This window comes from Pongo pygmaeus, chromosome 8 (assembly GCF_028885625.2).
Source record: "Pongo pygmaeus isolate AG05252 chromosome 8, NHGRI_mPonPyg2-v2.0_pri, whole genome shotgun sequence".
NCBI classification, from domain to species: domain Eukaryota; kingdom Metazoa; phylum Chordata; class Mammalia; order Primates; family Hominidae; genus Pongo; species Pongo pygmaeus.
In genome coordinates, this window is record NC_072381.2 from 68,647,751 (window position 1) to 68,675,697 (window position 27,947).

A 27,947-nucleotide genomic window follows, 5' to 3' on the forward strand; every position below is an offset into this window, starting at 1 on the left:
TCCCGCACAGCAGGTTGAACTGAGCATCTCAACAGCAAATGGAGGTTAAAAGGCAGATCCTGGCTGGGCGTGGTGGCTAGAGAATAACTCCTTAGAGACCAGATCCTGGCGGTGGCTCACGCCTGTAATTCCAACATTTTGAGAGGCCAAGACGGGTGGATCACCTGAGGTCAGGAGTTTGAGACCAGCCTGGCCAACGTGGTGAAACCCTGTCTCTACTAAAAATACAACAATTAGCCGGGCATGGTGGTGGACACCTGTAATCCCAGCTACTCAGTAGGCTGAGGCAGGAGAATTGCTTGAACCCAGGAGGTGGAGGTTGCAGTGAGCCGAGATCGCACCACTGCACCACTGCACTCCAGCCTGGGCAACAAGAGTGAAACTCCATCTCAAAAAAAAAAAAAAAAAAAGGCAGATGCAAGTGTTTGCCTTTTCTTAAAACTGCCAGAGCTCAAGAGGAAAGAATAGAGAGTAAGGCAGACAGAGTAATTGTCAAGTCTTCCCCACATCATTCCTTTGTAGGAGGTACTGGGTTTGGTTAATTTGGTCCCTTAACCTACCAAGATCTAGCCCTCACCAAGAAAAGACCAACCTATCCAGGAACTTTAAAAGAGCAGTTCCACGATGAAGACTTCCCTTTTTGTCCACAAATATAGCACTTTAAGCCCTCCCTGCTCCAAATGCACCCACAGGTCTCTCCACTCTGCCCTGGACTGGCTCTGTGTGGCCCTCAGGGCATGTTCCCCAGACTCTCTCTGACTGAATTCCTATCCAATACTTGCTGTCTACTTCCTGTCTCCCTCTCAGTCTTCAATTTCTCCCTAAGTGCTTCTTTGGATCTCAGGCTCTAGGTGCAATGTGAAGGGGAGTCCCTGGGCAGACTGATCCCTGGCTCAGACAGTTCAGTGGGAGAATCCCAAAGGCCTTTTCCCTCCTTCCTGAGCCTCTGGACAAGGAGGGAGGGATCTTGGTTCCAGGTCTCAGTACCCCCTGTGCCACTTGAGCTGCTTGCGCTCATCATCTCTATTAATAACCAACTTCCCTCCCCCACTGCCAGTGCTGCCCCCACGCCTGCCCAGCTCGTGTTCTCCGGTCACAGCAGCTCAGTCCTCCAAAGCTGCTGGACCCCAGGGAGAGCTGACCACTGCCTGAGCAGCCGGTAAGTCTCCAGCTCTATCGTTAGAAAGGCTGGAGCCCACTCTGTTGACTTCTGTGTCTGTGTCTACAATGTGATTCTTGATCCTGGGGGAGTCTCCCCTCTCCTCATCTATGCTCAGCTCCCAGCTGTCCAGTTGGAAGGAGAGGGGAAGGAGAGTTGGAAGGAGAGGGGCCCAGGAGGTTGGGGGGAATGGAGATGTCAGGGGAGGCACTGGAAGAATGGGAAGGGAGACCCCACTAAGTCAGTAGAGTTGCAGATGTATTTTTTGAGACAGGACTTAGAAGAGGACAGCATTTCACTGAGTGCCAACTTCTCTTAAGAAGGGACTGGAGTCTATCTTATTCCAGTTTGTCGCTTTCCATTGCCAGATCCTATTACTATGTTTCTGCCCCACCTCAATTCCCCACTGCTATGATATTGCTGAATTGACATGTGTCGGGATTTGAATGCTCCCTACCCGTCCCAATTCCACACCTGCCTCCACTCTGGGGTCTGTGGCGGGAGTGATTGCAGGAGCAGGGCCATGACTTCCCAGGCCATGTTCCAGCTGGCCTGATGAAGGAGCAACAACCTCTCTTTCCTATGGAGAGTGTTTTTGGCTGAATCTCCTCAACCCTGGCAGAACATTTCTCTGTCCTCCTGGGGACTAGGGGAAGACTGAGGAGAGACCAGAGCCTGGAATCACAGCCCCAGTCTGATATCCCAGTCTGAAATAAAAACTTCAAATCATGCCAAGCTGATGAAACCTGGGTGCATTGCCCTGCTTGCGTTATTGTTTTTTAAACACTCCCCACCCCTAGCTATGTTCCTAATTCCTGCACTGACTCTATGAAAAACAGCTCACAACAGGTTGGTAGACAACAGGGGCTGGTGTGCATCTATACTTCCTTTCCTGTATCCCAAGAAAAGAGAAGCCCTAAAGCGCAAGTTTTCACCTTTTGGGGAAATACATGCTTCTTTGAAAATCTGGGTCAGGTGAAGTGGCTCACCCCTGTAATCTCAGCACTTTGGGAGGCAGGAGGACTGCTTGAGCCTAGGAGTTTGAGACCAGCCTGGGCAACATGGCAAAACCACATTTCTACAAAAAATACAAAAATTAGCCAGGCATGATGGTGCGCACCTATAGTCCCAGCTACTTGGGAGGCTGAAGTTGGAGGATCACCTGAGCCCAGGGAGGTTGAGGCTGCAGTGAGGCATGATTGTGCCATTGCACTCCAGCCTGGGCTACAGAGTGAGATCCTGTCTCTAAAAAAGAAAAAAAAAATTTTTTTGTCCCCTCAAGCCCTTAAACCCAGGTTAAGAAGTAGTGCTCTCCTACAGACACTCACTCTTCCCAGTCCCTGTCCATCCACCAACTCCTCCTTCCCACCCTGTCCAGGCTGAATCCACCTCCACAATGCCACTCTCAGGAACCCCGGCCCCTAATAAGAAGAGGAAATCCAGCAAGCTGATCATGGAACTCACTGGAGGTAGGACATGTTTGCATCTCCCTAGTGTGGGATTTATTAAGAGCATCCCTAACCCAAGAGTCCCAGAAATATATATCTTAGGGTGAACAAACAAGAGAAATTAAGTGGTGGGAAGGCGGGTGATGGGGAGTGGGAGAGGGAAGGGTAAGAAGGGTAAGGAGAAAGAGAGAAAAGATTTAACACCTTCTACCCTTTTCACTTCATAATCTGAGACAATACCCTGCCATGTTACCTGCACAGGTCCAGGACCACAGGACCCATGAGTCAGTGAGGTAAATTTGAGGAAGAAAATATAATGGAGACTGGCACAGACTCAGGTCTCAATAAGTGGTTAATTTCCCTTACTTCTTTCCCCAGAGCTAGGGAGCTTGTGTAAGTACTTAAAATGGAAAACTGCACAGGCATGTTTCCTGGGGGTGGGCAGGAGTGCATGCATGTGAAGAGCTCTTCAATACCTAGAGACTCTTCTGAGCTCACTGAGGGAAAGAAAAGGGAAAGTAGTTAAGACAAGTCTGGGCCAGGTGCAGTGGCTCACGCCTGTAATCCCAGAACTTTGGGAGGCCAAGGCTGGTGGATTGCTTGAACTCAGGGGTTTGAGACCGGCCTAGGCACATGGTAAAACCTCGTCTCTACAAAAAGTACAATAATTAGCCAGGTGTAGTGGCATGTGCCTAGAGTCCCAGCTACTCCAGAAGCTGAGGTGAGACGATCGCTTGAACCCGGGAGGTGGAGGCTGCCGTGAGCCGTGATTGTGACACTACACTCCAGCCTGGGTGACAGAGTTCACCCTAAGATATATTTATTTTGTCTCAAAATAAATAATACAAATAGGGCTGGGGCTGTGTCTCATACCTGTAATCCCAGCACTTTGGGAGGCTGAGGTGAGAGGATCACTTGAGCCCAGGAGTTCAAGACCAGCCTGGACAACATAATGAGACCTCATTTCCATTAAAAAAAAAAAAAAAAAAAAAGTCCAGGCGTGGTGGCTCATGCCTGTAATCCCAGCACTTTGGGAGGCTGAGGTGGGCCAATCATCTGAGGTCAGAAGTTCAAGACCAACCTGGCCAACATGGTGAAACCCTGTCTCTACAAAAATAGAAAAATTAGCTGGGCATGGTGCCGGGTGCCTGTAATCCTGGCTACTTGGGAGACTGAGGGAGGAGAATCACTTGAACCCAGGAGATGGAGGTTGCAGTGAGCTGCGATCACGCCATTGCACTTCAGCCTGGGCGACAGAGCAAGTCTCTGACTCAATAAATAAATAAATAAATAAATAAATAAATAAATAAATAAATAAAATGTAGGCTGGGCACCATGGCTCACGCCTGTCATCCCAGCATTTTGGGAGGCCGTGGCTGGTAGGTCAGTTGAGCTCAGGAGTTTGAGACCAGCCTGGCCAACATGGTGAAACCCCATCCCTACCAAAAAATATAAAAATTAGCCAGGGATGGTGGTGCGGGCCTGCAATCCCAGCAACCTGGGAGGATGAGGCAGGAGAATTGCTTGAACCTGGGAGGCGGAGGCTGCAGTGAGCTGAGATTGCGCCATTGCACTCCAGCCTGGATGACAGAGCAGGACTCTGTCTCAAAAAAATAAAAAAAAAGAATAAAAAATAAAAACAAACATATATATATATGGCATCTGTATTTGGACTCCACACAAGATTGGCCTCTGGGCTTTTCCTGATGCCATGGTTTCTCCAATGGCCTCCATCTATGATGTTCCTTTACTCCTTTTGCTCTGTACCCCATGCCCATGCCTCTTTTACCCCATTGGCCTCTCCACTCTAGTATTCCCATTATCTCCACAGTGCACCCCAGTTCCCATGCATTCTCTCCAAGTCCCAGGAAATCAAAATCCCTCACAAACTAGACAGCATTTGTTCCCCTAAATGACCTCTGCCAGGACACACATACACACTTAGTTGTGGATGAAGTCTGCATTCTGAGCCCAGAAAACCCTACTTTCCTCTTTCCCTTGATTCTTCTTCTTTGCCTCCCTGAAAGGTGGACAGGAGAGCTCAGGCTTGAACCTGGGCAAAAAGATCAGTGTCCCAAGGGATGTGATGTTGGAGGAACTGTCGCTGCTTACCAACCGGGGCTCCAAGATGTTCAAACTGCGGCAGATGAGGGTGGAGAAGTTTATTTATGAGAACCACCCTGATGTTTTCTCTGACAGCTCAATGGTGAGTCTGGAACTTTATCACTATCTCAAAGCCTGGTGCCTGTTCTGACAGCTTGTTAGTAGGCCCTGAAGCTCCAAAATGCGGTCAACATCCCCTCCCTGAAAATTTATAAATTTGTTAAACCCCCAGATATATTGAGCCCCCAGCAGCTCCAGGGTGAGTTCCAGCCCACCTCTGAAACCTAGTTTCCGTCATAGAGCCACTGAAGGGTTGGCGAATACCACACCCTTAGGGAGAAAACTCCTTCCCAGTAAAGATAAGTGTTAAAGATAGGTTGCCAGATAAAACACAGGATGCCCAGTGGGGCAGTCCAGTCTTGTATTTTGAAGTTGAGATACACAATGAATAATTTTTTAGTGAAGTATGCTCTATGCAATATTTGGGACATAAAGATAAAAATTTAAAAAAATTTTAGAAAGAAGATAAGGCAGCCGGGCATGGGGGCTCACACCTGTAATTCCAGCACTTTGGAAGGCCAAGGCAGGTGGGTCACCTGAGGTCAGGAGTTTGAGACCAGCCTGGCCAACATGGTGAAACCCCCATCTCTACTAAAAATACAAAAAATTAGCTGGGCATGGTCATGGGTTCCTGTGATCCCAGCTACTCAGGAGGCTGAGGCAGGAGAATCACTTGAACTCGGGAGGCGGAGTTGCAGTGAGCCCAGATTGTGCCATTGCACTCCAGCCTGGGCAACAAGAGTGAAACTCTGTCTCAAAAAAAAAAAAAAAAAAAAGAAAAGAAAAAGAAAAAAGGAAGAAGATAAGGCAAAGAATAAAATTGAAATTTTAAAATACAGAATATCCAATTAAATTTGAGTTTCAGATGCACAATGAATTCTTTTTTAAATATGTCCCATGCAATATTTGGGACATTAAAATAAAAATACAGGATGTCCACTTAAATTTGAATTTCAGATGCAAATGAATAATTTTTTAGTATAAGTAAGTCCCAAGCAATATTTGGGGGCATATCTATACTAAAAAAGTATTTGGGTCAAGTGTGGTAGCTCACACCTGTAATCCCAGCACTTTGGGATGCCAAGGCAAGAGGAGTGCTTGAGTCCAGGAGTTGGAGACCAGCCTGGCACCATGGCAACATGGCAAGACTGTTTCTACAAAAAATTAAAAAGTTAGCTGGGTGTGGTGGTGCACACCTGTAATCCCAGCTACTCTGGAGGGTGAGGTGGGAGGATGGCTTGAGCCTGGAAGGTAGAGGCTGCATGAACATGAGCCATATTCACGCCACTGCACTCCAGCCTGGGTGACAGAGACCCCATCTCAAAAAAAAAAAAAAAATTTGTTGTGCATCTGAAATTCAAATTTAAGTGGTATCCTATCTTTGATTTGCTAAATCTGGCAATCCTGGAAAGAGTTAATTGAGTTTTTACAGCCATCTCCCATTTGAGCCATTCTTTCATTTAAAGGGTCAGTCTATTCCCTAAGAAGCCCCAGGTGTGGAGACTGAAACGGTCCTTCAAGATATATTCTAGTCAGGCTCCTTCTCCAAAGAAAGAGGAGACTGGAGAGGGGCCAGGCACAGGATGGTATAGCTGAGGAAGAAGGGCCTTCTCCATTTCCTTTCTTCCTCCTCCACCCTCTCTGAGTGGCTGGGGGAGAGTGGAAATAGATGCCTGCATGGGGCCGGGGGCAGAAGTGTCTGTCATTGGTCCTCATATAGGAGCAGAGTAAAAGTGCTGAGCTGCTCATATCTAACTTTAGGAGGCCAAAAGCCCTCTTCTCTGCCTGGGTCTGGTTACACTGGGGGGAGCATTGGGGTGTACGTGGTGGGATGGCCAGAAGAGCCTCCTGAAGAAGTTGGTGGGGTTATTTTTAGGCTTTGGGTTTGCATCTAATGTTGCCCTTTTGGCCACACTTCCCCCCACTTGCTACAGTTTCACTGTCAGGAAGTCCTGGTCCAACAGGCACCAAGAGGAGAGAGGGAGAGAAAGAAGGAGAGAGAAGGGAGTTCTGACTGTTGGACAAGCTGAGGAAGGGAGGGGGCAGAATTTCTCTAGTCCTTGTAATTAAGACTGGGTTCTCCATGGCAACCCCATCCTCCCAAATTTTAGTTGGGGCTGGGCACAGCTCATGCCTGTTATCTCAGCACTTTGGGAGTCTGAGGCAGATGGATCACTTGAGCCCAGGAGTTTGAGACCAGCCTGGGCACATGGCAAACCCTGTCTCTAGGAAAAAAAAATACAAAATTTAGCTGAGTGTGGTGGCATGCCAGTAGTCCCAGCTACTTGAGAGGCTGAGGTGGGAGGATTGCCTGAGCCAGGGAGGTGGAGTTGCAGTGAGCCGAGATTGTGCCACTGCACTCCAACCTGGGTGACAGAGCCAGATTCTGTCTCAAAAAGCAAAATAATTTTTTTCATTTTTTTTTTTTTAAAGCTGGGTAGGAGTCTTGGTCTTTTTTGACTTGTTAAAGATGAGAAAGGGGAGAGTGGAGAACACGCTGCCCTTACCCTAGGTATAACTGGAGGAAACGAACCAAGGGGGTCCTACCTCTTAAGAAGAGTTTAATTCGGGCTGGGTGCGGTGCCTCACGCCTGTAATCCCAGCACTTTGGGAGGCTGAGGTGGGCGGATCATCTAAGGTCGGGAGTTTGAGACCAGCCTGAACAACGTGGAGAAACCCCATCTCTAATAAAAACATATAAAATTAGCCGGGTGTGATGGTGCATGCCTGTAATCCCAGCTACTCGGGAGGCTGAGGCTGGGAATTGCTTGAACCCGGAAGGTGGAGGTTGCGGTGAGCCGAGATCGTGCCATCACACTCCAGCCTGGGCAACAAGAGCGAAACTCTGTCTAAAAAAACAATAAAAAAATCAAACAAACAAAAAGAAGAGTTTAATTCTCTTAGTCAGCCCAAGTACTACCCATCAACTGGAGGGGGAAATCTCAGAAAATACATGGTCTTCTGGTTAGCCACTGTTTCTGCCTTTGCTAAACATACCTCTGTTTTTGTATATTTTCCATACCCATTGCTAACCTTCCCCTCACTTTGTCTTCTTTTCAGGATCACTTCCAGAAGTTCCTTCCGACAGTGGGGGGACAGCTGGGCACAGCTGGTCAGGGATTCTCCTACAGCAAGAGCAACGGCAGAGGCGGCAGCCAGGCAGGGGGCAGTGGCTCTGCCGGACAGTATGGCTCTGATCAGCAGCACCATCTGGGCTCTGGGTCTGGAGCTGGGGGTACAGGTGGTCCTGCGGGCCAGGCTGGCAGAGGAGGAGCTGCTGGCACAGCAGGGGTTGTTGAGACAGGAACAGGCAAGTACACTCACCCGAGAGTAATGTGTTTGGTCCCTAGAGCAGAGTTGTCCCAGGAATGATGTCTACACTGAGTGTGTTGAGCAGAGGAGGCCAGTTTAAATATCTTAATATTAAATATAATAATATCAGTTTAAATATCATAAATGTCTTGGTGAATTACCTGGGTCCAGGAGTATATAGAGATGTGTCTATTCTACCAGAAGCCTTGTTTTTCAGTTACTTTCCTGGCTTTTTGGATTCAGTCACAGATCTGCCCACAGACTATCATTATGCCACAAACCTTATACAATTACCAGGATATTATATCTTTAGTCCCTGGCTCTTGCAATTTCCCTAGTGTAGGGGCATGGGATTACCTTTCATTGGCTACTAACTGCTATTATTTGACTAACTTTTCTCTCCCATGGCTACCAGGAGACCAGGCAGGCGGAGAAGGAAAACATATCACTGTGTTCAAGACCTATATTTCCCCATGGGAGCGAGCCATGGGGGTTGACCCCCAGCAAAAAGTGGAACTTGGCATTGACCTGCTGGCCTATGGGGCCAAAGCTGAACTTCCCAAATATAAGTCCTTCAACAGGTAGGGGTGGTGAGGAAGGAACCAGATGCATTCTAGTGTGAGGCACTGTGTCTTTAGTTAGGATGGAGACTAATTCAAATGTTTCAGAAGGAGGCTAAGGAGAGATGGCAGGGATATGGGGGCCCTAATCAAAGGCCCTGTTCTTTTCACTCTATCTCAGCTTCATCATAGCAGTGTGATGAAGGAAAAAATTTTCTGGGAGGCAGGATTTGAATTCTAGCTCAATGGTCATTTATTAGCTGTGTAGGCATAGGAAAATCACTCTACCTCTGAGCCTGGGTTGCTTTGAATGTTACACTTATTTATTTTTTGTCTTTTTTTTTCCTTCCTTTTTGTGGAGAATGGGGTCTCGCTATATTGCCCAGGCAGGTCTCGAACTCCTGGGCTCAAGCTATCCTCCCACCTCTGCCTCCCTGAGAGCTGGGATTATAGGCGTGAGCCACTGCGCTCGGCCTGCTTTGAATGTTAAATGGGAATAACATTTTACATGTCTGAAGGCCTCTTGAGGCTCTCTTCCATTCAAGGTTAGGATGCCATTATTCTCCCTGTAATATGGTTCTATTTCCTTATACTCTTTTCTTTTCCTTTGTTTCTTTCCTTCTTCTTTTTCTTTGACTCAGTTTTGCTCTTGTTGCCCAGGTTGGAGTGCAGTGGCATGATCTTGGCTCACTGCAACCTCCGCCTCCTGAGTTCAAGTGATTTTCCTGCCTTAGCCTCCCTAGTAGCTGGGATTACAGACGCCTGCCACCACGCCCACCTAATTTTTGTATTTTTAGTAGAGATGGGGGTTTCACCATGTTGGCCAGGCTGGTCTCGAACTCCTGACCTCAGGTGATCTGCCCGCCTCAGTCTCCCAAAGTGCTGAGATTACAGGCGTGAACCACCATGCCTGGCCACCCTGCTTTAGATGGCTCTAAGTATCTGTTCTTTTGGAATTAGGCTTCTCTAGCCCATGGAGAGGAGGTCTGTGTGAAAGGATAGGGAAGAGCTAGAAAGGTGCTCTTGTATTTGGTCCTAAGGAGCCTGGATTTTCCAGGCAACAATAATTACTCTTAGCCAGGATATCCACTGTCCACTAGGGTTGGAGGGAGGGGGTCTCTACATTGCAATTTTTTTTTTTTTTTTTTTTTGAGACAGAGTCTTGCTCTGTCGCCCAGGCTGGAGTGCAGTGGTGCAATCTCGGCTCACTGCAACCTCCACCTCCTGGGTTCAAGCAATTCCTATACCTCAGCCACCTGAGTAGCTGGGATGACAGGGGTGCGCCACCATGCCCAGCTAATTTTTTTTGTTTTTTTTTTTTTTGTATTTTTAGTAGAGACGGCGTTTCACCACGTTGGCCAGGCTAGTCTCAAACTCCTGGTCTCAAGTGATCCGCCCACCTTGGCCTCCCAAAATGCTGGGATTACAGGCATGAGCCACTGAACCACACCTGGCCTTTCTACATTGTCATGTAAGGTGACCTCAGACCCTTGGGTCTATAGTATTTGGGGTCACTTTCTCTGAAATGCTGGTCTGGGTCACAGCTATCCAAGAGTCTCTATTTAGTACACACTAGACTTCTTTTCTCATTATTAGCTTTGGGGAAACAAGCTAACCAGGAAGGCAAAATGGGATGCTAAGGAAGAAGGAGTACAGATGCAATCCCAAACTAGAATTCACAGACTTCCCTATTCTCAAAGAGGGCAGCATCTCATGATAAGGCTCTGTTTCTTTTATTCTGATTCTTAATTAAATAATGTGTCCCCTTCTCAGGACGGCAATGCCCTATGGTGGATATGAGAAGGCCTCCAAACGCATGACCTTCCAGATGCCCAAGTTTGACCTGGGGCCCTTGCTGAGTGAACCCCTGGTCCTCTACAACCAAAACCTCTCCAACAGGCCTTCTTTCAATCGAACCCCTATTCCCTGGCTGAGCTCTGGGGAGCCTGTAGACTACAACGTGGATATTGGCATCCCCTTGGATGGAGAAACAGAGGAGCTGTGAGGTGTTTCCTCCTCTGATTTGCATCATTTCCCCTCTCTGGCTCCAATTTGGAGAGGGAATGCTGAGCAGATAGCCCCCACTGTTAATCCAGTATCCTTATGGGAATGGAGGGAAAAAGGAGAGATCTACCTTTCCATCCTTTATTAAAAGTCCCCACTCCACGCATCCTTCCTCACCAACTCAGAGCTCCCCTTCTACTTGCTCCATATGGAACCTGCTCGTTTATGGAATTTGCTCTGCCACCAGTAACAGTCAATAAACTTCAAGGAAAATGAACTCATTCTTCCTCTGATATTTGAGGGCACATGAAAGCTGAGGCTAACAATGCACAGAGACTAATTAAAGCCAAATACTAAACATTAATTATGCAAACTTTAAGACAGACCTGAGCTCCAGTTGCTTACACACCTACACCCTTACGCACAAAACCACATTCATAGTTACTTACAAAGATGTTTATTCAATAGTACATGAGACAAATAATCACGCACAAACACACGTGCCGGCAAAGCTAAAAAGCTGCTGTGCACCGCAGTTGGGAAATAGGTGTTGGTGACCCTGGTGTTCACCCTCTTTATGTAGTTGATTAGAAGCTGGTATAATCAGGGTTATCCTGATTGTCACAGACTACAGCATGCCATAAAGTTTCCAGATTACACCAAAGTGGGTTTAGGAATATATGTCTCAAAGGTTACACATTCCCAAAAGGATGAAATAGAATAGGGGGCCATGTAGAATCCAGAAGGAAATGGGAGAAACCAGCTACAGTTATAGTATGCCAGGCTCTGTGTTGAACACAGCAAGAAAAGATCTAAGGGTTACAAGGGCACTACAGTGGTACCTAGAAAGCAGTATGGTTGGGAAGAAATCTTAAGAGCCCGATAGGAATGCGCAACAATATTCTTTTTGCTCATTTCAAGGATGCGGACTCTCTAAGAGTCCCAGGCTTACTGCCATGTTCCACAAAGTAAGAATAATGCAGATCAGGAAGAATGAAAAGATGGCAATAAGATTCTCAGAAAATAACTTCTAACTCCATGAGCTGCTAATGGTTAGATTAAGTTTGCCAGAATCTGCATTAGATGGATCATATTTTAGTGCACTTTGGGTCAAATGGCATTTACCCTGGTCATCTTCACTTAAAATCTAATGAGCAAATTCCAGAGAATTCATACCCCCTCTAAGAATTTTTTCTTTCTTTTTTTTTTTTTTGAGATAGGGCCTCACTCTGTCATGGGCGACAGAGTGGAGTGCAGTGGTGTAATCTTAGCTCACTGCGGTCTCCACCTCTCAGGTGCAAGTGATCCTCCCACTTCAGACCCCCAAGTAGGTGGCACTACAGGAGCTCGCCACCACACCTGGCTAATTTTCTGTATTTTTTTGTAGAGATGGGGTTTTGCCATGTTGCCCAGGCTGGTCCTGAACTCCTGAGCTCAAGCAATCTGCCTGCCTCGGCCTCTCAAAGTGCTAGGATTACAGGCGCGAGCCATCGTGCCTGGCCTACCTCCTTTAAATGTGTATACAAAACTCTGTACCTTTTCCTTTTTTTTTTTTTTTTTTTTAAATGGAGTCTTGCTCTGTCACCCAGGCTGGAGTGCAGTGGCGCGTCTCAGTTTACTGCAGTCCCCGCCTCCTGGGTTCAAGCGATTCTCCTGCTCCAGCCTCCCGAGTAGCTGGGATTGCAGGCGCCCATCACCACGCCCACCTAATTTTTTGTATTTTTAGTAGAGCCGGGGTTTCACCATGTTGGCCAGGCTGGTCTTGACCTCTTGACCTTGTGATCCACCCACCTCAGCCTCCTAAAAGCGCTGGGCTTACAAGCGTGAGCCACCACGCCCACCCCTCTGTACCTTTTCCTAAGGAGAGGGTTGTCATAGTTTGTATTCTCCCACCCACCCTAAACAGACCCTGAAAGAAAGATTTGGATGCAAGACCAGTTCATTTGGAATATGATCCAAAGAAATCCAAACAGTATAAGGGCGTGAGAGGAAAGCCAAAAGTCCCTTTGAGCTATTGGGGCTGAATCCCACTAGGGAGTCTTATAAACAATGCTACTCAAAACGTGGTCTAGGCTGGGTGCGGTGGCTCACGCCTGTAATCCCAGAACTTTGGGAGGCTGAGGTGGGCAGATCGCCTGAGGTCAGGAGTTCGAGACCAGCATGACCAGCATGGCGAAACCCCATCTCTACGAAAAGTACAAAATTAGCCAGGTGTGGTGGCACACGCGTATAATCCCACCTACTTGTACTTGGGAGGCTGAGGCAGGAGAATCACTTGAACCTGGGAGGTGGAGGTTGCAGTGAGCCGAGATCGCGCCATTGCACTCCAGCCTGAGCAAGAAGAGTGAAATGCCATCTCAAAAAAAAACAAAAAACAAAATGTGGTCCATGGATTGGCAGCAGCATCAGTATTCCTAGGAGCGTGGTTAGAATGCAAACTCTTGGGCCCAAGAATCTCTATTGTTTTTCTTTTGTTTTTTTTTTTTTTGGAGACAGACTCTTCTGTCACTCAGGCTGATGCGCAGTGACGCAATCTTGGCTCACTGTAGCCTCAACCTCCCAAGCTCAAGTGATCCTTCCACCTCAGCCTCTGAGGTAGCTGGGACCACAGATGTGTGCCACCGTGCTCACAAAGTCCCACCATATTGCCCAGGCTGGTCTCGAACTCCTGGGCTCAAGTGATCCTTCTGCCTCAACCTCCCAAAGTGCTGCGATTACAGGTGTAAGCCACTGAGCCTGGCTGGAATCTGTGTCATATTAATCTCTCTAGGTGATTATCATATGCTAGAAAATTTTGAGAAACATTACAGTAGAATATGCTTCAGGATGGCTCCATTCTGAAGCCATTCTGAATGAGGGGATGAGGAACTGGAATATTTAGCTACCAAATCCCATCTCTCATTGATTGTAGATTGTCTCTCATAATGTTAACTCCGCTAGCACTTCCAGATAGAGGTACTCAGGTGTTTGAGGTAAGAAGTTCTGGGCCTGTACAAGATCTGTCTACCAAAGTTGAGGTGAACTCTGGGGTAGTTTGAGGGAATATGGATAGGGCACAGTTAAGATCTGAATAAGCCTTAGCCTTCATCAGATTCTCAGGTTTTAAGTTTGTGAGCCCCTCAAAAGTTTTAAGGACTATATCCCTTTAACAAAGGTTTATTATGTGCCTTCTGTATACCAGGTACTGTATCAGGCAAAAGCAGTACAAAGACAAATAACTTTCCTGTGACAAAGAGCTTTCACAGTCAACCATAAAATAATTAAATGCCTTCTCGTAGGCCAGGTATGCTGGCTCACGCTCCTAATCCCAGCACTTTGGAAGGCCAAGGTGGGCGGGTCACTTGAAGCCAGAAATTCGAGACCAGCCTGGCCAACATGTCGAAACCCTGTCTCTACTAAAAATGCAAAAAAAAATTAGTCGGGCACAGTGGCACGTGACTGTAATCCCAGCTACTTTGGAGACTGAGGCAAAAGAATCGCTTGAAACTGGGAGGTGGAGGTTGTATTGAACCGAGATCATGCCACTGAACTCCAGCCTGGGTGTGAGTGAGACCTTGTCTCAAAAAAAAAAAAAAAAAAAATATATATATATATATATATGTATATGCCTTCTCTTAAAGTTGGAGAAAAAAAATGTCTGGAGTCTGCTAGTGAACAGCTTTGAAAACCTGGAAATAATTTTTTCAAGCTCAGAATGTCTAAAATTTTAACTATAATAAAAATCATGATATCAGCTTATTAATTTATAGGGAGCCCAGGTTGGTTGTAAAATTATCTCCTCAGTAGGAAACTCTACTTAGAAGTCAAATTATAATCCTAAATTGCAATGGTGACTTAAAGTGCACACACTTGTACAGGACCCAGCAAGAAATCTGGTCAGATTTTCAAGGTTTGCCATCCCTTTGCCTAATTACTATTCTTCTATTAAAATACCCTTTCTACAAGAATTAGCCAGGTGTAGTGGTAGGTGTCTGTAGTCCCTGCTACTTGGGAGGTAAGGTGGGAGGATCGCTTGAGTGGGAGAGGTGGAAGTTGTAGTGAGCCGAGATCACGGATGACTAGAGAGACCCTGTCTCAAAAAAAAATAAACAACAACAACAACAAAAAATCCTTGTGTTTCATACATTTGAGTACCACGGTTCACTGAGGCAGTACATTGGCCGCAGAGTTAGCTGTGTGTCCTACTCACAGACATCTTGTTTGGCATCACTGTATTTTAAAACTCAGGAAAAGTGGCTCTTTTAGATAGGAGTTTGTAGTCTCCAGTGGGTCCTAGTCCCTATGTCAGGTCATCTTTTATTGTCACTTGCCTAGCCTCTGCAGCCATTTGAGTTAGCTATTTCAAGGGTTTCTTTTACATACACCACACACCCATGATACCACCCCCTAGACATCTAGAGAGCTCATTCATTACTCTAGAGTCTAGGTCTGCGCTATCCGATACTGTCGTCACTAGTTGCATGTGGCTCTTGAGCTCTTTAAATGCTCCCAGTCCTTAATGAGATGTGCTCCAAGTATAAACACCAAATTTTGAAAATACGAAAAAAAGAATGTAAGCTATCTTGCTAATAACATTGGTTATATGTTGAAATGATATTTTGATCTCTCTCACACTCTTTCTTGAGGCAGAGTCTGGCTCTGTTTGTTGGAGTGCAGTGGTGTGATCATAGCTCACTGCAACCTTCACCTCCCAGCATAAGGGATTCTCCCACTTTATCCTCCCGAGTTGCTGGGACTACAGACGCGCGCCACTACGCCCGGCTCTTTTTTTTTTTTTTTTCTTTTTTGAGACGAAGTCTCGCTCTGTCGCTAGGCTGGAGTGCAGTGGCGTGATCTTGGCTCACTGCAGCCGCCAACTCCCTGGTTCAAGCAATTCTCCTGCCTCAGCCTCCCGAGTAGCTGGGATTACAGGCACACGCCACCACGCTCAGCTAATTTTTGTATTTTTAGTAGAGATGGGGTTTCACCATGTTGGTCAGGATGGTCTCGATCTCCGGACCTCGTGATCCGCCCGCCTCGGCCTCTCAAGTGCTGGGATTACAGGCGTGAGCCACAGCGCCCGGCCGACCAATGTTCTTTAAATCCACCACAAGAATTTTAAAAATCAGCTGGGTGTGGTGGCACACACCTGTAGTTCCAGCTACTTGGGAGGCTGAGGCAGGAGGATCGCTGGAGCCCAGGAGTTCAGGGTTCCAGTGAGTTGTGATCGCACCACTGCACTCCAGCCTGGGCAACAGAGTGAGACCCTGTCACTAAAGAATAATATGAAAACACCTTGGTTCTATCACACAGAATTGACTTTCTCAATTGTTTATATTAAGTTAAAATTTTAAAAAGTTCAGTTCCCTTTTGATTCTTTTGCATTTGTCCCAGTGTCACTCTGCCCAGAGGCACTATAATCATGAATTTACATTGTTCTATCACCCAAACAGTACTTTTTACATAAATGCTGAGGAATATGTCAGGTTTTTACATGCTTCAGATGTACAGATGTGGCATCACACTGTCTGTCACTGTACCTGGCTTTGCTTTCTCAACATCGTTTTTCCCTTTATCCTTGTTAGTATGTGTAGTTTGAGTTTATGAATAGGAACTGCTGTAGTATATTCCATTGTGAATATGCCTCATTTTCATATGGATGGAATTTTAGATTTTTTTTTGCTATTGGAAATCCTACTGCAGTGGACATTTGTTCATGTGTCCCCTCGTTGTCTGAGAGCAGAGAGAAAAAGCCCCACAACTAAGTGCTGAGAGTCACCAAGTAAGGGGGACCTGGCCGCAGGGCAGGAAGCAACAAGTCCAAAATTCAAATCACACACCAAGGCGGTTCCTTTCTGCATCCAAGGTCAATAAAAAAATTTTTTTTGGGTAACTTCCTATATTGCTGGGGCGAACTGATGGGGCAGGGCACCCGTGGACAAACGTTTCTATGAAGCCAAATACCATTTACAAACCAGGGTGGGGAAAGAACGATGAAAAGTTCTTAAGGGAATGAGGAGATAGGAAGGTCAGTTTCTGGCCTGCCCTCTCTGTCTCCAACTACTCCGCCTGGAGAAGGAAAACGCTGGGAAAATGAACCTTCAGCTAAAGGCGACGCTGCTCTAACTTTGAGTCAATTGGGAAAAGAAGGCCATATCCCTAAAGTTATCCCAGTTTAGGGTCTGCCACGCTAAGTTTCCTCAGACCCGACGGACGGTCCCGCCTGCAATCGTTTTCCGACTCCCGGCCAACTCAAGCTTCATCCTCGCCTGCGCCCCACCTCCACGCCTGTCCGGGACACACATGAAACGCCTTGAGGCCGCCATTTTAAACAGTGCTATCGCGAGATATACTTCGCTGTTTCCAGCCTGACTCATTTACTTTCTTGCGAGAGTCTCTTCTCGTCTGCTCTCGCCATGGCCAAGGAAAGTGTCGCGAGAGCTGGTTGCCTTGGCTCCCTGTAGCTATAGCAGCCGCGGCGGTTAAGTATGCGGCGCCAGGAGCGGTGAGTGCGACACCCTCAGGGGGGCGGGGCCGGGGGTAACGGGGTGCAGGGGGTAGAGCCTGGGGAGGGGGTGCGGGAAGGTTAGGTCGCGGGAGGAATGGACCTGAGTGTGACGTGTGGGGCAGGACCTGGGTCCTGTGGGTACAGGGACGCGGCGCCGGTCTGCTCTAGGGCACGCGGGGAGGGTTAGAGCTGCTGGGAGGTCCAGGGGGAGGGACCCGGGTGTAATGGGGTTCAAGGGGCGCAGGCTGGAGCGTGGAGGGGTGTGTGTGTTGGGAGCAGGGTGTTTACGGAGACTCGGAACTGGATAAAGGGACCAGGTTACATTGGGAAAGAAGTGGGAAGAAATGGGGTACAGCGAGGAGGAGGGTATGTTGAATGAGAGCACAGACGCTGGGCCCAGTTTGCTTTTCACTGGTTAGAGGGGTGGAGGGAGGAGAAGGGATCAGACCTTTACAGATCCCCGGGCTCTGCCTGAGGCTAGTCGGGGACCGCGCGCCGGGACCTGGGTCCTAAATGGCCGTGGCGGGAATGGTGGCGTCCCAGATCGTCGCCTCCTTTCCCTCTTTCCGGAGAGATACCCCACGGACACTCTTGAGATGCGAACGGAGAGTCCTGGTGAACTAGTATTAGTTGGGAAGGTTCTTTTCACTGAGAAACTACGAGTAGGATAATGAATGATTGCTACTCTAAAATAAAGCGCAGGGTGGGGGGGCGGGAGAGAGCGATTCTTGAGAAGAAAAAAACACTAAGGTTGCTTCCTCCGAAGCGTATTGAGTTGGAAGAAGGGGGTGTGTGCTAAGCTTACGTTTCTTCCCAGACTCATTCAAGTGCACAATTTCTTTACGGTGTGCTTATGAAATATATGCAAGGTAGTCAGGTTAGATGATATGGTGAAAAAATGTGCAATACGATACTTAAACCTTCCACAAATGTAACTTAAAAAACAATTTATTTTTAATTGCAGCAGCAGGCTGAACACTAAATCTAGGGATAGTTTTAGTTATTTGGATGTAAAACCTGGTGTTCCTAAAGTGTGCTTATCAAGCTATTTGCCTTTTAAGAAATGAATGAGATTTTATTTTAGGAGACAACATGTTTTGAATGTCTCAATGTTGAAATAAAAGATGTCTCTCAGGAGTTAAAATCACAGAGGGGAAAACATCTAGTCTTTGAGTCTTAAGGACTGTTTTCTGGAAACAGGTGTGGACCACTTTGCTGGTTAACTGTTGTTTGTAGTGAAAACAATGGCTTCAAGTCAGGCATAAAAATAACTTATTTCAATCGACAGATACAAGTTTTCTGATCATTTTTCTATCTTTTGTAGGTATACATTTGAAAGGGATAACCTCTCTTGTGATTATATAACTGGATTTTTTCATGTTGAGGTTCACAAATGCATTAATTAGAATAATGGCTTTTTGGCTGGGCGCGGTGGCTCACGCCTGTAATTCCAGCACTTTGAGAGACCGAGGCGGGCAGATTGCTTGAGGTGAGGAGTTCGAGACCAGCCTGGCTAACATGGTGAAACCCCCGTCTCTCCTAAAAAAATACAAAAATTAGCCGGGCATGGTGGCGCGCGCCTGCAATCCCAGCTACTCCGAAAGCTGAGGCAGGAGAATCGCTTGAACAGGGGAAGGTTGCAGTAAGCCAAGATCGCACCATTGCACTCCAGTCTGGGCGACAGAGCGAGATTCCGTCTCAAAAAAAAAAAAAAAAAATGGCTTTTAAAATCCTTCTTCAGCTGGTCTTAATGTGGTTAGTCACTGAACCCATTTATTTGATATATGTTAGAGTAAAACCTAATTTGTAATGTCAGCAGCTAAACTTTAAAGTAGAAGTGCTTTTCTGATGCAAGATAAAGCTTTGTGTGGTGGTTGAGTCCAAAAGATTTCTGCATGAATCCAATAACAAGCTCTACTGAACTCCTGTTATGTGTAAAGTACTGTGTAAGGCATTGCAGTGAAAAAAGATTAATTCATTTATCCACTTAATATTTATTGAGACCTATTTTGTGTCTGATTGCTGAGCCTTCAGTATACAAATACAGGTAGAACTTGATCTCTGCCTTGGAATTACTCAGACCCTGTGAGGGCAGACTGATAGAGAAAAAAATGCTTACAATGTAATAAGCACAATATATGAACATGAAAGTATGAGACAAGGTTCTGCCCCTGAAGAGTTTATATAGTAGTTGACAGGACAAATAATTTTTTTGTTTGTTTGTTTGTTTTGCAACAGGGTCTCACTGTGTTACTGCAGTGGCAAGATCATGGCTCACGGCAACTTCAACCTCCTGGGCTCCAGCCATCCTTGTACCTCTGTCTCCTGAATAGAGCTGAGACTACAGGTGAGGGCCACCATGCCCAGCTGATTTATTTTTAGAGATGGGGTCTTGCTATGTTGCCAGGCTGGTCTCAAACTCCTGGTCTCAAGTGATACTCCTGCCTCAGCCTCCCAAAGTAAGAATTTTCTTTTCTCTTTTTTTGAGACAGGGTTTTGCTCTGTTGCCCAGGCTGGAATGCAGTGGTGTCATCACAGCTCACTGCCACCTCAACCTCCTGGGCCCAGGCTTTCCTCCCACCTCAGCCTCCTGAGTAGATAGGACCACAGGTGCATGCAACCACGCCCAGTTAATTATTAAAATTTTTTTGTAGAGACGAGGTCTTGCTATGTTGCCTAAGCTGGTCTGGCTATGTTACCCAGCAATCCTCCTGCCTTGGCAGCTTGGCTTCCCAAAGTGCTGGGATTACAGGCTTGAGCCACCATGCCCAGCCTAAGAGTTTTCAAAATTACAAAGTGTTAAGCAAACTAAACTGTGCTGCCTTAGTGAAACACATAGTAAGTTTCTCAGAAGAGATAAAAGAATGGAAGTTTGAGGAGAAAATTCACTGGTCAGTTCATAATTGAAGCCCTTTTTTTTTTTTAAATTTTGATTTTTTAAGACGAGTTGTCTGTTGCCCAGGCTGGAGTGCAGTGGAGTAATCATGGCTCACTGCAGCCTCAGTCTCCTGGGTTTAAGGAATCCTCTTGCTTTTCAGCCTCTCCAGGAGCTGGGACTACAGGTGCTTGGCTAATTTTTGTACTTTTTCTAGAGACAGGATCTCCCTATGTTGCCCATGCTGATCTCAAGCACCTGGGCTCAAGTGATCCTCCCACCTCAGCCTCCCAAAATGCTGGGATTGTAGGCGTGAGCCACCTCGCTGGTCCTATTAGTCTTTTTTAGTACTCCTTTACTGTAAATGTAAATAAATACGGACCAGGCACTGTAGCTCAGGCCTGTAATCACAGCACTTTGGGAGGCTGAGGTGGGCGGATCAGTTGAGGTCAGGAGTTTGAGATCAGCCTGGCCAACATGGTGAAACCCCGTCTCTACTAAAAATACAAAAATTAGCTGGGCATGGTGATGCCTGCCAGTAATTCCAGCCACTCGGGAGGCTGAGGCAGGAGAATCGCATGAATCCAGGAAGTGGAGGTTACAGTGAACCGAAATCATGCCACTACACTCCAACCTAGGCAACAGGCAAGATTCTGTCTCAAAATAAATAAATAAATAAGTAAATAAATATTACAACAGTCTTAAGGCAATAATAATAATAGCTAACATTCATTGAGTGATTATTAATGTGCCAGGTGCATTACTCATTTTATCTTATAACAACACTCTGCTTTGCAGCTGGTACTAGTTACTTTAGTTTTAAAGAAAACCGAGGCTTAAAAAGTTCAGGAAGTTACCGAAGATTATTGAGCTAGTAGATGGTAGATTAGAGATTGGTGTTGGAAATTTATGTGATTCTAATACACTAAGAAAGATTTCTTTCTTTTGTAGGGAGGTAGGGAGGCAGTCTTGGTATGGAGGAAGTGGGGGAGGTTGCAGGTGGAACTGGCCAGGAGACCAGAATTCTGGGTGGGACTTGGAAGGTATAAATGGATAGGGGTATCTGTTTTTTTACTCATAGATTTTCTCCCTCAGATATTTACACTACATATGGGAAACTAATGTGAATGTTAGCATGCTGCTAAATACGAAATTTGTATTGTTATATAGAGTATTGAGTAAATTACCAAATTTCTGCTGTGTATAATTGTATAGGGAGCTTTGCTTGGGAAAATAGTTGTAGCAAGCAATTATATATTTGTAAGCTTCCAGCAAGTGATCATTTTAGTAGTGGAAATGGTTATCTGTATTCACATATAGGGGAAATGTTATTACAACATACTTTAAGGCATTTAGTCAAACATATTTTCATACAGTAGTTTTTTTTTTTTTTTTTTTTTGAGACGGAGTCTCCCTGTGTCACCCAGGCTGGAGTGCAGTGGCGCAGTCTCGGCTCACTGCAAGCTCCGCCTCCTGGGTTCACGCCATTCTCCTGCCTCAGCCTCCTGAGTAGCTGGGACTACAGGTGCCTGCCACCACGCCTGGCTATTTTTTGTATTTTTAGTAGAGACAGGGTTTCACTATGTTAGCCAGGATGGTCTCGATCTCCTGATCTCGTGATCTGCCCGTCTCGGCCTCCCAACGTGCTGGGATTACAGGTGTGAGCCACCGTGCCCCGCCTTCGTACTGTAGTTTTTTTATATTGAGAAAAACGTATGTATGTGTCACATGTTTTTATATATTTGCTTTCAGGTTTTTTTTTTTCACTCTATATTCCAAAGTCCAAAGTACGGTTTTCTGGTTGAAATGCAAATTTTCTATCTGTGTATTATTTGTTTTTTGAGACAGAGTCTTGCTCTGTCACCCAGGCTGGAGTGCAGTGGCACAATCTTGGGTCATTGCAACCTCTGCTTACCAGGTTCAAGCGATTCTCCTGCCTCAGCCTCCTGAGTAGCTGGGATTACAGGCACATGCCACCGAGCTCAGCTAATTTTTGTATTTTTAGTAGAGACGGGGTTTCGCCATGTTGGCCAGGGTGGTCTCCAACTCCTGACCTCGGACGATCCACCTGCCTCAGCCTCCCAAAGTGCTGGGATTACAGTGGTGAGCCACCACATCCGACCTGTTTGTTTTTTGAGACAGTTTTGCTCTTGGCCTCAGCCTCCGGAGTAGCTGGGATTACAGGTGCCCGCCACCACACCCAGATAATTTTTTGTATTTTTAGTAGAGAGAGGGTTTCACCATGTTGGGCAGGCTGGTCTTGAAGTCCTGATCTCAGATGATTGACCCGCTTTGGCCTCCCAAAGTGCTGGGATTACAGGCGTGAGCCACCATGCCCAGCCTCCGAATTTTATATCTTTGTAAATAAATCTACAAGAGATTATGTCTGTAATCCCAGCACTTTTGGAGGCTGAGGCAGGAGGATTGCTTGAGGCCAGGAGTTCAAGACCAGCCTGGCCAAAAGAGTGAGACCCTATTTCTACTGGAAAAAAAAAAAAAAAAAAAAAGAATCCCCAGAAACCTAAGTGAGAATGATAAATACCATTAATGAAGTATTGATAATCAGTTCTAGACTTACTGGAATGCTTTAGTGGTCAACCAGTCCATTCTATTCATTTTATATTGAGGAAACTAAAGCCCAGAGAACTTTCTTTTTTTTTTTTTGAGATGGAGTCTCGCTCTGTCGCCCAGGCTAGAGTGCAGTGGCACAATCTTGGCTCACTACAACCTCCGCCTCCCAGGTTCAAGCAATTCTCCCATCTCAGCCTCCTGAGTAGCTGGGACTACAGGTGCCCGCCACCACGCCCAGGTAATTATTGTATTTTCAGTAGAGACAGAATTTCACCATATTGGTCAGGCTCGTCTCAAACTCCTGACCTCAAGTGATCCGCCCACCTTGGCCTCCCAAAGTGCTGGGATTACAGGCGTGACCCACTGTGCCCAGCAAGCCTAGAGAACTTTTAAATGACTTACCCAAAGTCACACAGCTGCAGTGTCCCAGATGTCCTGGTTTCCAGTTAACTGTTCCTAGTACTCTACCACATTTCCAAGTTATATTTAATAATTACTGTAGAGTTATAGATGCCCTCAGCTAATTTTGGGAAACCAGTTTTGTCAAGAGGCTATTTACTGATAGATGATAGAATACAAACTGATTACTTGTTTACCTTAAACTGTACTTATACTTCCTACTTGTACTAAGGATAAGTGATTCAGGTGTTTTATTTAGGTGCTTCCTATTTTTGGTTTGCTATATTACTGTTTAATTTTTCTGTCTTCAGTTGCACTGCTGGGCCATTTAATAAACACTTCTCTGATTTAGAAAAAAGTGGAGGAGTACAACTGCGTTATAATACATACTAGGCTGGGTGTGGTGGCTCACGCCTATAATCCCAGCACTTTGGAAGGCCCAAGGTGGGTGGATTGCTTGAGCCCACAAGTTCAAGACCATCCTGGATATGGCAAAATGTAGAAACCCTGTCTCTACAAAAAAAGTAAAAAATTTAGCCAGGATTTGGTGGCATGCACCTGTAACCCCAGCTACTTAGGAGGCTGAGGCAAGAGGATCGCTTGAGCCTGGGAAGTTGAGGCTGTAGTGAGCCATGATCCCACCACTGCGCTCCAGGCTGGGTGACTAACAGACACTCTGTCTCAAAAAAAAAGAAAAAAGAAATACATGCAGTTTTGTTGTTTGTTTTGTTTTTTTTTGAGACAAGTCTTGCTCCATTGCCCAGGCTGGAATGCAACCTCCATCTCCTGGGTTCAAGTGATTCTCAGGCTTCAGCCTGAGAATCACTGGGACTACAGGCACGCCCCACCATACTTAGCTAATTTTTGTATTTTTAGTAGAGACAGGGTTTCACCATGTTGGCTAGGCTGGTCTCGAACTCCTGACCTCAGGTGATCTGCCTGCCTCGGCCTCCCAAAGTGCAGGGATTACAGGTGTAAGCCACCTGCCTGGCCTCTATCAAAAAAAAATTTTTTTTTTTTTGAGATGGAGTCTTGCTCTGTTGCCCAGGCTAGAGTGCAGTGGCATAATCTCAGTTCACTGCAACCTCTGCCCCCAGGTTCAAGCAATTCTCCTGCCTCAGCCTCCTGAGTAGCTGAGATTACAGGCACCAGCTACCATGCCCGGCTAATTTTTTTTTTTTTGACATGGAGTCTCGCTCTGTGACCCAGGCTGGAGTGCAGTGGCGCAATCGCAGCTCACTGCAACCTCTGCCTCCTGGGTCAAGCGATTCTCCTTCCTCAGCCTCCCAAGTAGTTGGGATCGCAGGCGTGAGCCCCATGCCTAGCTAATTTTTGTACTTTTAGTAGAGAGGGGGTTTCACCATGTTGGCCAGGCTGGTCTTGAACTCCTGACCTCAGGTGATCCACCCCGCCTCATCCTCCCAAAGTGCTGGGATTACAGGCGTGAGCCCCTGTGCCCGGCCCCGGCTAGTTTTTTACCAAAAATTTTTAAAAATTAGCTGGGTCTGGCAGCATGCGCCTATAGTCCTGGCTACTTGGGAGGCTGAGGCAGGAAGATCCCTTGAGCACAGGTGTTTGAGGTTGCAGTCAGCTAAATCATGCCACTACACTCCAGCCTGGACGTCAGAGTGAGAGTGAGACCCTGCTGCTAAAAAGAGAAGACAAGCGATCTCATTTTATTTATTTTTATTTATTAATGTTTTGAGATGGAGTCTTGCTGTGTCACCCAGGCTGGAGTGCAGTGGCGCAATTTCGGTTCACTGCAACCTCTGCTTCCTGGGTTCAAGCAATTTTCCTGCCTCAGCCTCTCAAGTAGCTGGGATTACAGGCACCTGCCACCAATCCCGGCTAATTTTTGTATTTTTAGTAGAGATGGGGTTTCACCATGTCGGCCAGGCTGGTCTCGAACTCCTGACCTCAGATGATCCGTCAACCTTGCACTCCCAAAATGCTGAGATTACAGGTGTGAACCACTGCCTTATTTTTATTTTTATTTCTTGAGACAGGGTCTTTGTCGCCTAGGCTGGAGTGCAGTGGTGCAATCACGGCTTACTGCAGCCTTTACCTCCTGAACTCAATCCTCTCACCTCAGCCTCCCAAGTAGCTGGAACTACAGATGTGCACCACCATGCCCAGCTAATTTTAAAAAAGTTTTTTTCACCCCGCCCTCTCAACAAAGCTTTTCCTGACTCTGCTAGGAACCAGGAAGAGAAAGTCTAATTTTTAATTTTTTTGAAGAGACGAGGGCTCACTATATTGCCCAGGCTGATCTTGAACTCCTGAACTCAAGGAATTTTTCCACCTCAGCCCTCCAAAGTGCTGGGATTACAGGTATGAGCCACTGCACCTGGCCAAGTGATCTCATTTTAAATTTCCATTTATTTGAGATGAAGTTGAATATTTTCCATATTTATTATTTTTTATTTATTTTGTTTTATTTATTATTATTATTTTTAGACAGAGTCTCTCTCTGTTGCCCAGGCTGGAGTGCAATGGCATGATCTCAGCTCACTGCACCCTCCACCTCCTGGGTTCAAGTGATTCTCCTGCCTCTGCCTCCCAAGTAACTGGGATTACAGGCATGCGCCACCACGCCCGGCTAATTTTTTTTTTTTTGAGACAGGGTTTCGCTCTTGTTGCCCAGGCTGCAGTGCAATGGTGCGATCTCAGCTCACCACAACCTCCACCTCCTGGTTTCAAGCGATTCTCCTGCCTCAGCCACCTGAGTAGCTGGGATTACAGGCATGTGCCACCATGCCCAGCTAATTTTGTATTTTTAGTAGAGATGGGTTTCTCCATGTTGGTCAGGCTGGTCTCGAACTCCCGACCTTAGGTGATCTGCCCGCCTTGGCTTCCCAAAGTGCTGGGATCACAGGTGTGAGCCACTGTGCCCAGCCTAACATCTTTTTATTTCTTTACTGGCTGTATTTCTTTCAGTGGAATTGCTTATTCTTTGCTTATTTTGTAACTGGGCTTTTTTCTTCTCATTCTACTCCTCCCGGCCCATTTTAGTTTTTCTTTTTGTATCAAAGCTACATTTATTCTCTGAAAACATTTTTTTAATTTTTTTTTTTTTTTTTTTGAGACAGAGTCTCCCTCTGTTGTTAAGGTTGAAGTGCAGTGGTGTGAGCTCAGCTCACTGTGGTCTCCACCTCCCAGGTTCAAATGGTTCTTGTGCCTCAGCCTCCTGAGGAGGCAAGATTACAGGCACCTGCCACCATGCCCAGATAATTTTTGTATTTTTTTTAGAATTTAATTTAATTTTAAGTTCCTGGATACACATGCAGGATGTGCAGGCTTGTTACATAAATGTGTGCCATGGTGGTTTGCTGTACCTATTAATCACCTAGGTATTAAGCCCTGCATACATTAGCTGTTTATCCTGATGCTCTTCCCACCCCCGCACAGGCCCTAGTGTGTGTTGTTCCCCTCCCTGTGTCCATGTGTTTTCATTGTTCAGCTGCCACTTATAAGTGAAAACATGTGGTATTTGGTTTTCTGTTCCTGTGTTAGTTTGCTGAGGATACATAAATGGAACTTGATTTTTTTTTTTTTTTTTTGAGATGGAGTCTCGCTGTCGCCTAGGCTGGAGTGCAGTGGCGCAATCTCAGCTCGCTGCAGCCTCTGCCTCCTGGGCTCAAGCAGTTCTCCTGCCTCAGCCTCCCAAGTAGCTGACACTACGGGCACCCGCCACCGTGCCTGGCTAATTTTTGTATTTTTAGTAGAGACAGGGTTTCACCATGTTCGCCAGGCTAGTCTTGAACTCCTGACCTCAAGTGATCTGCCCACCTCGGCCTCCCAAAGTGCTGGAATTACAGGCGTGAGCCACCATGCCTGGCTGAAGTAATTTTTGTATTTTTAGTAGAGACGAGTTTTGCCATGTTGGCCAGGCTGGTCTCGAACTCCTGGCCTCAAGTAATCCTCTCACCTTGGCCTCCCAAAGTGCTGGGATTACAGGTGTAAGCCACTGTGCTGGGCCTTTTTTGTTTTTTGAGACAGATCTCTTTGTTGCCCAGGCTGGCGTGATTTCGCTCACTACAGCCTCAATTTCCCAAGCTCAGGTGATCGTCCCACCTCACTCCCGAGTAGCTGGGACCACAGTGTGAGCCATCATGACCAGCTAATTTTTGTATTTTTTATAGAAACAGAGTTTTGCTATGTTGCCCAGGCTATTCTGGAATTCCTGACCTCAAGCGATCTGCCTGCCTCAGCTTCGCAGAGTGCTGGGATTACAGGTGTGAGGCACTATGGCCAGCTTTATTTTTAAAAAAATATTTTATTTCTTTGTGGATACATAGTAGGTGTGTATATTTATTGGGTACATGAGATGTTTTGACATGGGCATGCATTGCATAATAATCAAATCATGTAAAATGGGGAATTCATCCTCTCAGCATTCATTATTTGTGTTATAAACAATTATACTTGTAGTTATTTAAAAATGTACAATTAAATTATTGACTGTAATTATCCATTTGTGCTATCGAATATTCCCTCTTACTCATTCTTTCTATTTTTGTTTTTGTTTTTGAGACAGAGTCTCGCTCTGTTCCCCAGGCTGGAGTGCAGTGGTGTGATCTCGGCTCACTGCAACTTCTGCCTCCCAAGTTCAAGCGATTCTTGTCCCTCAGCCTCCTGAGTAGTTGGGATTACGGGTGGGTGCCACCATGCCCGGCTAATTTTTGTATTTTTTAGTAGAGACAGGGTTTCACCATGTTGGCCAGGCTAGTTTTAAACTCCTGGCCTCAACTGATCTGCTGCCTTGGCCTCCTAAAGTGGTGGGATTACAGATGTGAGCCACCAAGCCCGGCCTTTCTATTTGTTTTTGTACCCATTAACTATCCACACCTCTCCCCACTTTTCTCTTTAGACTAATAGGAACTCTCTCTATGTATCCCTGTATTTTAAACATATATTGCACATATTTTCTACAATCTGTTGCATCATCTATAGTATCTGTTGATGCACT

General features: G+C 46.2%; 2 protein-coding genes across 17 annotated transcripts in view; both read left to right on the top strand.

Moving 5' to 3' along the window:
- The first annotated feature begins 964 nt into the window (after positions 1-964).
- MYOZ1 (myozenin 1) lies at positions 965-10,965 on the top strand. The gene is made up of 6 exons (XM_054435845.2): positions 965-1,159; positions 2,538-2,628; positions 4,635-4,813; positions 7,831-8,080; positions 8,498-8,663; positions 10,416-10,965. The coding sequence occupies exons 2-6, from the start codon at positions 2,556-2,558 to the stop codon at positions 10,645-10,647; spliced, it is 900 nt and encodes a 299-aa protein (XP_054291820.1). The 5' UTR covers positions 965-1,159; positions 2,538-2,555; the 3' UTR covers positions 10,648-10,965.
- Positions 10,966-15,947: 4,982 nt separating this feature from the next.
- The window catches only part of USP54 (ubiquitin specific peptidase 54), a 127,224-nt gene continuing 115,224 nt past the window's right edge, over positions 15,948-27,947 (top strand). For all 16 annotated transcript variants that reach the window (XR_010127501.1, XR_010127499.1, XR_010127498.1 and 13 more), the window contains exon 1: positions 15,948-17,130. The gene's annotated coding sequence lies outside the window, so the exon portion shown is untranslated. The remainder of the gene's footprint in view (positions 17,131-27,947) is intronic.